The 12,208-nt window shown below is 47.4% G+C and overlaps 2 protein-coding genes across 3 annotated transcripts in view; one reads left to right on the top strand and one right to left on the bottom strand.

Moving 5' to 3' along the window:
• snapc2 (small nuclear RNA activating complex, polypeptide 2) overlaps positions 1-12,208 on the bottom strand; it is a 184,729-nt gene that overhangs the window by 33,163 nt on the left and 139,358 nt on the right.
• On the top strand, positions 3,899-12,116 carry si:ch211-196f2.6 (immunoglobulin domain-containing protein). Of its 2 annotated transcripts, none has more exons than XM_062449857.1 (6): positions 3,899-4,427; positions 8,232-8,579; positions 8,783-8,936; positions 9,172-9,223; positions 10,548-10,781; positions 11,169-12,116. In XM_062449857.1, the coding sequence occupies exons 1-6, from the start codon at positions 4,340-4,342 to the stop codon at positions 11,358-11,360; spliced, it is 1,068 nt and encodes a 355-aa protein (XP_062305841.1). In that variant the 5' UTR covers positions 3,899-4,339; the 3' UTR covers positions 11,361-12,116. The 2 variants fall into 2 exon arrangements, with proteins under 2 accessions (XP_062305841.1, XP_062305840.1); XM_062449856.1 differs by having other exon boundaries at positions 9,169-9,223.

The raw sequence follows: 12,208 nt of genomic DNA, 5'->3' as shown, positions 1-12,208 counted from the left end.
GGAGGGAGAGAGAGAGAGATAGAGGGAAGGAGAGAAAGAGAGGGGGAGGGAAGGAGGGAGAGAGAGAGAGATAGAGGGAAGGAGAGAAAGAGAGGGGGAGGGAAGGAGGGAGAGAGAGAGAGATAGAGGGAAGGAGAGAAAGAGAGGGGGAGGGAAGGAGGGAGAGAGAGAGAGATAGAGGGAAGGAGAGAAAGAGAGGGGGAGGGAAGGAGGGAGAGAGAGAGAGATAGAGGGAAGGAGAGAAAGAGAGGGGGAGGGAAGGAGGGAGAGAGAGAGAGATAGAGGGAAGGAGAGAAAGAGAGGGGGAGGGAAGGAGGGAGAGAGAGAGAGATAGAGGGAAGGAGAGAAAGAGAGGGGGAGGGAAGGAGGGAGAGAGAGAGAGATAGAGGGAAGGAGAGAAAGAGAGGGGGAGGGAAGGAGGGAGAGAGAGAGAGATAGAGGGAAGGAGAGAAAGAGAGGGGGAGGGAAGGAGGGAGAGAGAGAGAGATAGAGGGAAGGAGAGAAAGAGAGGGGGAGGGAAGGAGGGAGAGAGAGAGAGATAGAGGGAAGGAGAGAAAGAGAGGGGGAGGGAAGGAGGGAGAGAGAGAGATAGAGATAGAGGGAAGGAGAGAAAGAGAGGGCTGTTGGCTCCACATAAGCATCATCATCTTCCAGCCCTTTGCTCTACCTTTACTAATAATAACTACTGATTACATGCCAAGCAAGCCACTTCATCAACTAATTGCATCCATAACATTTCAATCCCTAACAACGTAACAGAAGTGCCACACCTAAACGTGTTTCCAACCAGACATGAGGACAAAGGATCTATAGTACATTTACATTTTACATTTAGTCATTTAGCAGATGCTCTTATCCAGAGCGACTTAGAGTAAGTACAGGGACATTCCCCCCGAGGCAAGTAGGGTGAAGTGCCTTGCCCAAGGACACAACGTCAGTTGGCATGACCGGGAATCGAACTGGCAACCTTCGGATTACTAGCCCAATTCCCTCACCACTCAGCCACCTGACTCCCAGTACGGATCCAGGTAGAGGATACATCACAACTATATATACTTTCATTTATTTTTAAACCTGCAATGATCTAATTACACGGAAAATCTCCAATGGATGGAGTACCCCTGACGGATCTGAACATGAGTAGAACCGTGGTTCTGTTAATAGCATCTGCAGACTGCTAACAGGGGAATCTCGAAATGAGGCGTAATCGCATGTCGCTGGCGTGGCTATCTATATCTCCATGGCGATGATGTGGAACCCTGGCAGCTGACAGAGCAGTGGTAGGAGTCGGTGTGTTGTGATGATGGCAAGCTAAATATAACGCACAGACACACACACGCAGACACACACACGCAGAGACACTCACCACACGCACAAACACACACAGACAACCCCCTCACACACACACACACACAGCTTCCTGCAACACAACACACAGGCTCATGTTGTGCCAACACATGGTTTTCATCAACCCTGCTGTAACACCAAAGCCCCCATGCAGTAAAACGGTTGCATGACTTTGATCTGTGTTCAAAATAGTGGAGCTGTCAATTTCAGCTGTGTTTGTGTGCACACGTGCATGACTGTCAATTAGTGTGTGTGTGTGTGTGTGCGCTTGTGTCTAAATAGTGTTTGTGTGTGTGTCTGTAAAGTGTGTAAGTCAGTATGCATGTGCCTATGCACGGGTGTGTGTGTGTGTGTGTGTGTGTGCGTGTAGGAGGGCGGCTGTATAGAGTGTGTGTAGGGGTGTCTGTATGTCTGTGTGCTCTGTGCATGGGTGCGTGTGTGTTTCTGTCTGTGTGTGTGGGAACCGTCTGTGTGTGTTTGTACAGCTCTGCAGTGCTCTGTGTTGACAAGGCAATCCTCTCAGAACAGCAGGCTTTTCAAACAGCCCCAGTCTGCATGCTCGGAGAGGAGGAGGAGAGGAGAGAGGGATGATGGAGGAGAGGAGAGAGGGATGATGGAGGAGAGGAGAGAGGGATGATGGAGGAGAGGACATGAAAAGGATGGGAGCGAGGAGAGGAGGAGAGAGTGTGTGGAGGTGTGACTGTAGATGTGTGTGGAGGTGTGTGTGGAGGTGTGTGTGAAGGTGTGTGGAGGTGTGAGTGTGTGTGTGGAGGTGTGAGTGTGTGTGTGGAGGTGTGAGTGTGTGTGTGGAGGTGTGAGTGTAGATGTGTGTGTCTGTGTAAGTGTGTGTGTGTGTGTGTGTAGTTGTGTGTGGATGGGGGCACAAATGCATCAATAAGCATCATCAAATAACTAATTCCTTGGTCTCAGAGCCGTGCATGTCTATTGTGACTTGAAGGGGTCATTGATTGGTAAAAACAATAACACAGAGGGGAAGATGGGAGAGAGAGAGAGAGAGAGAGAGAGAGAGAGAGAGAGAGAGAGAGAGAGAGAGAGAGAGAGAGAGAGAGAGAGAGAGAGAGAGAGAGAGAGAGAGAGAGAGAGAGAGAAAGAAAGAAAGAAATGGTGGGGGGAGGAGAGGCGGTCAATGGGCATAAATTAAGAGCTCCCTCAAAGGAGAAGGGAGGGGAGGGGGAGGGGGTCAAAGGGTTAAAGACCCTGGAGGAGGGAGGGACTGTATTCATTGGAAAGGAAATTAAAAATCTTATTTTAGTTTTTGTACTCTGTGTTGGTACAGTACGTGTGGGATGGGAAGGAGAAGGAAAGGAAGGCAGATGAGAGAGAAAGAGGAGTCCTCGTTAGTACACGCAAGGTTCAAAATTAGGTGGGGGAGGGTCCAAGACTCCATCTGTCTATAAGGACCCCTTTATATATATATATATACTGTATATGTATAACAACATTTTCTAGTCTAGCAAAATCCTTTTTTATGTTACATTTTAGGGGAATCCCCCAAGACTCATGGGTCATTTCAAGTTTATAAACTGGCGACCAGGAAAACACGTTTGTCAGTCTGATGTCTGGAGAGAATTGTTCTTCAAAGCACAACCTCACTCCATGTGACCACAGACACACACACACACACACAAACACTCATACACAAACACACACACACAAACATGTATATTCCCTGTCACAGATTCCACCACCTCCGACAGTAATCTCAACATTCCGACCCTTTTGTTATGTAACCATGACAATCTGGCCCCGATGCCAATCCATCCACTCCTCATCCATCCATCCCTCATCCATCCACCCCTCATGCATCCACCTATTCATCCGTCCACCCGTCTCCCTCCCCTCCAGCTTGCAGAGAGGTTATAAATACTTGGATGCAAGCGCATCCTGCTGCGAGGCAGGCAGCTGAGACGTGCATCTGACCCCTGGTGGCTAAAATGTGAAGTGCATCCTCTCACCTCCGGTCTGAGCATGCGTTTCAGGGGTGATTAATATTTAAAGTGTGTGAGTGTGTGTGGACGAAAGAGAGAAAGGGAGTAGATAGAGGGAGAGAGAGAGATATAAGAGAGAGAGAGAGAGAGAGAGAGAGAGAGAGAGAGAGAACAGCTTGCATGGCTTCCCATTCCAGGGCCCCAAACAGCTGTCATTGAACTCCAAATAACTATTTCGACCGCCCACCCCCCTACGTCCCCCCCGCCCCCCCCCCCCCCCCAGTCTGTAATTCATACCACATCCAGTCAGCCAAATCTAAAGTAACAGACACTGATATGCTGTTGTTTCGTTGTCTCAGCTCGTCTTCGTGATGGCTCATCACCCCACTTCCCACACTGTCACAGGTAGCATAATAACCTCAAACCGCATTTTTCAAAAGAATGTCAGACTCGTTGCGTCAGTGTGTGTGTGTGTGTGTGTGTGTGTGTGTGTGTGTGTGTGTGTGTGTGTGTGTGTGTGTGTGTATGTCTGTGTGTGTGTGGTTTAGGTACAGCGGAAAATAAAAGTCCCTGAACCCACGCATAGTTAAATGAGGTTCTGGTGAGATGTGCATATTTCTGATCTCAGCTAACGGCCACCTGATTGAGAGATAGAGATGTGGGAGAGAGACATTGAGATAAAGACACCGAGAGAGATAGAGAGAGAGGTAGAGAGAAATACATTGAGAGGGAGATCACGTTTGGAAAGAGAGAGGGGGAGTGCACAGTTTGTACATTTACATCTTTTTGGTGGTACATTTTTTTCTCAAAAAGCAGGAAGCTGAGAAAAGCTCACGAACCGAGACAAGCAGGAAACAGACCTTCCGAAACGACGCGTCATGGCAACGTAGTTCAGAGTCGAAACAAGAAGCCCGAAACTCAGAACAAAAATCGAGAAGTAAAAAAAAAAAACAAGAACAAAAAACTATAACAAATACATTAAAACACTCCTAAAATCCTTCAAACGTAGGTGAAACAAGAAGGGGCGCAGAAGAAGCAGCTGGATGACAAAGCAGACCTCCAGCGGGCCGACTACAGGGATGAGACGAGGCCCGGTGCTCTCCCGGTTCATCCTGCTCTGCACCGTCACAGGTGGGCTTCACAGACCTGCACGCGGGTCACACAGACAACCAACTAGCCAAGGTCGTTTCTGTTTTTCGGTCAAGGTCCTTTCTGTTTTTCAGTAAGGTCATTAAAAGCTTGTTTCTAAGACGAAAGAAACCCCGAAAAAACCACCATTCACATTTCTGAATCTGTCACTCTTGACTTGAGCGTGACTATATACATCTAGAACTAATATACATGCTGAAACTAGAAAACAGCCTTTTACTAAACATCAGGACACATGTTTTGGTTTAGGCATATAGTTTCATTTATTTATTAGACACTTGTATCCATGTAGTAGCCTAGTAAGTATGCTACTCTGCAGGTTCCTCATCCCTCACCTGTGACAAGCGGCACAGTGAGAAATGTGGATAATTTCCATGGAACAATTAGAAACTTGAACACAATCTAGGAAATGAACTGAATCGCTAGTGAAATCTTAAATCTTAATGTAAACACGAAGACATGCCTTCATAATGACTCAAGCGGTCCCGAACGATCAAACTGTTGCTTTTACACCCCATAGGCAAGTAGGATGAAACGGACTCAAAAACCGCATCACAACGCAGGGCCACAACCGTTGAATTTCCGGCCGCGGCGAAAGATTCACAATGCAGAACAGAACCTGTGCCATAGCAGCTTTACATTTGTGTGGTGTTTGGAAATCCTTTACTGTTCTTTCTAAACTTATCTGAATCTGTCATGAGATTAAGCTGTTTTATTCAGTACAGAAGTTGTCAGCATTTACGGCCTCCAAGTGTTTTTTTTTTATACATTGGCATCTTTTCTCCAGACGGAGGCTTCATAAGTCGGAATCTCTCAGCGTAGCCGTGACGAATCTCATCATAAGGTTCGTAAAGAACCATCTCAAACATAAGCCGAGGAAAACCGACACTGTGGACAGCTGCACGCTCCCGGGGGAAGCCATGTTTGGCCGGGTTTGAGGCGGCCAGGTGTTGAGGCAGTGTGGATCGCGTTACACGCGGGGCATGTGGCTGTGTGGACGCGTGTTTGTAGAGGGTTACGCTGCGTTCACACTGCAGCGTTTTTTAACGCTCTGCATCGCTTGCCTTCCCAGTACACCACGCACGGGGGTGTGTTAGACAAGTTAATACAGAGTTGTAGTTCTCTAAGGTCACTGTTGTAGTCATGGCCAAGCGTGCAGATTTGGGTTCATGTACTCACAATATCGATCAAAATACCACTTTTACACAACATTTATGTAAGTGCAAGATTTTGCTAGTGCAGGATTACAGTAGAATACATGTTACGCCACCGGTCACTCAACCAGTCGTTTGTAGGCTGGGCTAGCGAGCTAGCAGTGGCACAGAACAGTCACGTAATGTGACGAGACTGAATTTAAAAGTAGGCTATAAAAACACACTAGGAACAATGACGACATCGGCAACCATGCACCATGCATTATTAGTTTAATGTAATCTTTAAATTCAGGCTCGTCACATTAGTAACTTTGTTCTGAACAGAACTAGGTGTGCAGACACATACGAAAAGTTTCTCCTCCATCTTGAAATTGTGAAACCTAGAAATGTTTATCATGACCAAAGGTTGCTACGTTACAAGAAACAAGAAAACAATCCGATTGGCCAACGCTAGCGTTTTCACGCTCCTCATTTACATAAAGTTGAGAAAATCCAACTTGCAACGCTCCGCTCGCCTTCCCACAATGCCCTACGCGAGCGTCAACGCCTGGTTTCATTGAAAATGAATTGGAAGCCGACGCCACGCGCCGCCCGCTCCGCTGCAGTGTGAACGCACTGTTACAGTGCGTTCACACTGCAGCGTTTTTTAACGCTCTGCATCGCTTGCCTTCCCACAGTACACCACGCTCGGGGGCGTGTTAGACAAGTTAATACAGAGTTGTAGTTCTCTAAGGTCACTGTTGTAGTCATGGCCAAGCGTGCAGATTTGGGTTAATGTACTCACAATATCGATCAAAATACCACTTTTACACAACATTTATGTAAGTGCAAGATTTTACTAGTGCAAGATTACAGTAGAATACATGTTACGCCACCGGTCACTCAACCAGTCGTTTGAAGGCTGGGCTAGCGAGCTAGCAGTGGCACAGAACAGTCACGTAATGTGACGACTACATTTAAAAGTAGGCTATAAAAACACACTAGGAACAATGACGACATCGGCAACCATGCACCATGCATTATTAGTTTAATGTAATCTTTAAATTCAGGCTCGTCACATTAGTAACTTTGTTCTGAACAGAACTGGGTGTGCAGACACATACGAAAAGTTTCTCCTCCATCTTGAAATTGTGAAACCTAGAAATGTTTATCATGACCAAAGGTTGCTACGTTACAAGAAACAAGAAAACAATCCGATTGGCCAACGCTAGCGTTTTCACGCTCCTCATTTACATAAAGTTGAGAAAATCCAACTTGCAACGCTCCGCTCCGCTCCGCTCGCCTTCCCACAATGCCCTACGCGAGCGTCAACGCCTGGTTTCATTGAAAATGAATTGGAAGCCGACGCCACGCGCCGCCCGCTCCGCTGCAGTGTGAACGCACTGTTAGGGCGGGTGGCGTGCGTGCGGTATGAACGGTTATGTTAAAAAACCTTTACGGTTTCACAGTTGCTTACATGCATTGGTCAGTATTGAAGCCACTTTTTCAAAACCCTTTACACGGTCTGCATTACCAACATAGCGTAGATTCTTGGGGGAGAATGTAGAAATTGAAATGCATGTTGCGGGAAACTCAGTTTTATCCGCTTAAGTTTCGCTGACTATGAAGAGTTTTGGCAAAACTTGGCAATGTCACATAGTCATTTATCAGACGCTCTTATCCAGAGCGACTTACAGTAAGTACAGGGACATTCCCCCCGAGGCAAGTAGGGTGAAGTGCCTTGCCCAAGGACACAACGTCAGTTGGCATGACCGGGAATCGAACTGGCAACCTTCGGATTACCAGCCCGATTCCCTCACCGCTCAGCCACCTGACTCTCCTACTGATTGAACTGTAGTGTCTCCTTAGTGTATTTGCAAGCCAGAGTGTTTGTGCATGTGTGTACAAACACAGCTTTTTGGGTGTATATATCTGTATATGAAGATTGTCTATACACACCCATAACAATAAGCTTCTCTAAGTCCTGCCAAAAGCTAACTTAAACACATAGTATTTCTGACATTTTACACCAGTGGTCTTCAACCCTGGTCCTCATGGCCTGCTGTCCTGCATGTTCTAGATGTTTCCCTGCTCCAACACACCTGATTTGGGGCATTCATTCATTCAGATGAACAGCTCGTCACCAGGCTTCTGCAGAGCTACATGAAAACCCATCCATTTGAATCAGGTGTGTGGGAGCAGGGAAACATGCAGGGCAGGCCAGGGGGGCACGAGGACCAGGGTTGACAACCACTAACGTGGGGAAAGAGTCAATGAATCAGAATCAGAATGAATCAGAATCAGAATGGGATTTGTAATGTCAATGTATTAATTTAGCGGACGCTTTTATCCTGGTCTTGAGGATCAGGGTTGAAGACCACTGTTTTACACAATCCCCATCCCTACTCACCTCAAATGACGTCTTAAGGAGTCAGGTGGCTGAGCGGTTAGGGAATCGGGCTGGTAATCAGAAGGTTGCCGGTTCGATTCCCGACCATGCGTAATGACGTTGTGCCCTTGGGCAAGGCACTTCACCCTACTTGCCTCGGGGGGGAATGTCCCTGTACTTACTGTAAGTCGCTCTGGATAAGAGCGTCTGATAAATTACTAAATGTAAACGTAAATGTCTTGTTTCTCCTGCCCACCTGGCCAGGCCTGGCTTCCTGCGACGTTCAGGTGTCCTACAGGCGGGAGCGGGGAGTCCTGGAGGTGACCTGCTGCCTGCGAGGAGACCCCAACGCCACGCTGACCCAGGTCAACTGGGTTTTTAACCGTGGGCCGTCCAACCAGTCCAACCTGGGTGTGTTCCACCCGGACCATGGCGCCCACGTCCCCCCGGAGTACGTAGACAGGGTGGGGGTCCAAGGCAGCGTGGCGGACCGCAGCTCCACCCTCCGCCTGCTGGGGGGCGCTGTAGAAGAGGAGGAGGGGGGGGTGTGTTGCGTCTTCAACGCCTTCCCAGTGGGGGTGTTGGAGGGCTGCGCGGACACGGTTGCTATGGGTAGGTGGGGGAGTCTATGTTCGTGTGTGTGTCTTCACTATGTGTGTGTGTGTGGTCTTGTTAAACTACCCTTGTGGGGACCGCAAGCTACCACAATTTTGAATGGTCATAAAGTGAATGGTCAGGTCCCACTGGGATAGAAACTGATACACACACACTGTGTTTGTGTGTGTGTGTTTGTGTGTGTGTATGTGTGTGTCCAGCTGCCGCTCAGGAGGGGGATCTTTCTGAGGAAGCACAGATCAGAGAAGTGGAGCGATGGGCCCTGCTGATTGGAGGAGCTCTGCTTTGTTTCCTGTCTATCACCACGTCCATTTACTTACTCTGCAAGAACTGCTATAGACACTGCTGTAGAAGGTATCTGTCTCTGTGTCTGTCTGTCTTTATCTCACCACCCCTTCTGTTTATTGTGTTTCTTCTCTCTCTCTGTTCACTTTTTCACTTCTCTTTTTTCTGTCTTTTTCCGTTTTTATCTTCTGCCGTACGCATGTCTGGGGCTCTCCCTCTGAGTAGCACTGACGTGAACATCTTCAACCGTCATGTAACAACAAGATCATTCCCCTGTGTAACGGTGTCTCCTTTGTTTCAGAAGGAAAGTGTTTGAGGTGCACACCTGTTTAAGTGACCTGCATGCACAATCTGAGGTAAAATGTGTGCGCGTCTCTGTGTGTCTTTGCATGTGTGCGTTTGTGTGTGTTTGTTCATGCACGTGTGTGTGGGTGCTGCATGCATGTGTCTGTGTCTGTGTGTGTGTTTGTTCATGCACGTGTGTGTGGGTGCTGTATGCGTGTGTCTGTGTGTGTGTGTGTGTCTGTGTTTATGTTTATTAAGGATCCCCATTACTCTACACCGTAGTTGAAACTGTTCTTCCTGGGGTCCAGGCAAAAAAACATTACAATACAAAACATAAACTGCAGTACAGCATCATCAATGTTGGTGAACAAAAACACAGACTTGGAAAACAACATTTACAGTAAAAGTAATCTAATTAAAAAAAATAAAAAAATAAAAAAAATAAAGAATTAAAAACAAAACGTTTTTGTCTGTCCGAAAATACCTAAATTAATAACGTAATCTACTCTAATTTCCTTTCTGATTATTGCTGCCTTAAGTTTCCTTTTGAAATCACATTTATTTCTTGTGACGGTCAAATATGAGGGGAGCACATGCACATTTCAGTATGCAATAGCTCTGTACTGGTTCTGGGTAGAGGAAAAGTAAAGTGCCCACTTAGTGCCTGTCTAGTATTATAACCATGTTTCTCATTTGCATGTGATAGCTGTAAAGACAAACTGACGGGTTTCTGTGAGGAATACACATTATTATGTTCATGCAAGTCTGCGTGGGTGCTGTGTGTCTGTGTGTGAGTGTGTGTGTGTGTGTGAACTTTGGAACGCAAAAGGGTAAAGTGACAACCTGCAAAATGTCAGTACCACCGTAGTAGACCACAGTTTCTTAGACTGACCTGATGTCATGGCAACCACTCAGAGCCCCTGATATCTGGCTTCCTGTTGTTTTACTGGCAGTGTCCTGTGGTTTAAGCTGCCTGGCCATCTCTGTGTCCTTGTTCTCACACTCACACAGACAGACACACACGCATGCACACACAGGTATATGCACAAACACAAAAAGGCATGCACATACACTCTTGCATAGAGATGTGTACACACACACACACGAACATGCATGCACACACACACGTACATGCATACAATCATTTCACAGTCATGTCCTCTCTCTCCTCCCCCATCCCTCCCTCCTCTCTCCATCCCCCCTTTCCTCCCTGTCTCCCCCCTCCTCCCCCCCCCCTCCTCCTCCTCCTCCTCCTCCCCCCTCCTCCTCCCCCCTCCTCCTCCCCCCTCCTCCTCCTCCTCCTCCCCCCCCCTCCTCCTCCTCCCCCCTCCCCCCCCCCTCCTCCTCCTCCTCCCCCCTCCTCCTCCCCCCTCCTCCTCCCCCCTCCTCCCTCAGGACATCCTAGTGGAGTCTCCCGCTGGGTCCCATCCCTGCCCTCCCCTCCCCCCAGCGCCACCCCAACCCCGAGGATTTGACCCCTCCAAGCTCTACGCCAAGATTAAGCTGGACCTTCTGTACGGCAGGCTGTGGAGGTCCTACCAGGGCACCTCCAGGGCCCGGACCATGGACCCCCCAGGCCCCCCGGGCCCCCAGCAGCCCCCCAGCCCGCCACAGGCTCACCCAGAGCAGGTAGGTCCAACATCACGGCCTGTATAGCACTGTGATGTGATGTATATATGTATATAAACTGTAGATGGACAGTGATGGTATATAGATATAGATGTTATATAGATGTTATATACTCTAAGATGATAATGTATAGATGGAGATACTGCAGGGCAGTGATGTCACTTTGGGTAACAGTGACTGTGGAAAAACAATACATAACATTCATTTTTTACAGTAGGTCAACATTTTTTACAGTAGGTCGAAATTACATTTATGACCAGGCCTCATCTTTGGTCAGTTCAACTGTGTTGCTGTGATCGTGTAATCATGAATTGTGTTTACGAGGTGAATTACAGTAGGAGCTAGAGGTGATGTGTGTGTGTGTGGGGGGTGGGGGGGATTTTCCAGGTATACTCTGTCCTCGCCCAGCCTCGACCCTTGACCCAGGAAGAGGTCACAGAACCGAGCCTGGAGGAGAGGTCAGACGTCACCTCAGAGCCCACGACCTCGGAACAGGCTCAGGGGTCGGAGGTCACGACAAGCAGCTCTGCGAAACACCCAGAGGAACAGCATGCCTGTGACGATGTCACAATGACATGATTCCGGCACATTCTTAACCCTTGTGCTGCCTTCGGGTCACATGACCCAAAGGTTCATAACGAACCATCGTTGTGTTTACCCAATTTTACCCAATACAAAAACAAATACAAATAATTTTCTTTTAACCATCGCAATGTGGGGGGTCTGAGACAGCCCAACAGTTAAAAGAAAATGCTTCACTTTGTTTTTGTATGCGGTAAAGTTGTCGCAATACGACGGTGGGTCACAACGACTGATGGGTCAGAATGACCCGAAGATCACACAAGGGTTAAAAGCGTTAACCAGTTCTGGTACACAAACGGCATTAATTGTCAGTGCTAGAGGATGATTTTGGAGGACGTAATGATTGTCTCCAGAGAGAAGTGTGTGGGAGTGTGGGTTTTGTGGTGGATGAAGACAGAAGAAGTGGTCCTTTAACCTTGGTGTGTTTTTGTCAATATTATTTTAAGCAGAAACCCAGTAGGGTATTTGGCATGCTCTGTTTTTAGCACTGTAAATGTAAGCAATGTAAATATTAACAGCTTAAACTACTTAGCAGCCCACGTGGTCTGTGTTTGCGTTTTGGTATGTAAATACAAAGTATTAACAGTTATTTTATCTGTACATCTAACAGTTCTACCTATTTTGCACCATGGAAGATGTTTTAACATTGTATTTGAGACGTTTAAAATGGAATATAATGTAATGTAGTTATTCAATAGTCATTTCTGTAAATAGGAATGTTTTTAGTGAAATAAACTTGAACGAACCAACAAATACTTAGCCATCCCGCATTATGTCCTTGTCTCTTGTATTTCTCTGTCTCTGCGGTAGGGGGCGTCATAGGACCGCTGCATTTACAGTCAGCT

The sequence above is a fragment of the Osmerus eperlanus genome, chromosome 23, assembly GCF_963692335.1.
Source record: "Osmerus eperlanus chromosome 23, fOsmEpe2.1, whole genome shotgun sequence".
NCBI classification, from domain to species: Eukaryota; Metazoa; Chordata; class Actinopteri; order Osmeriformes; family Osmeridae; genus Osmerus; species Osmerus eperlanus.
Note: the sequence above shows the minus strand (reverse complement) of the source record. Positions and strands in the feature narration are given on the sequence as shown.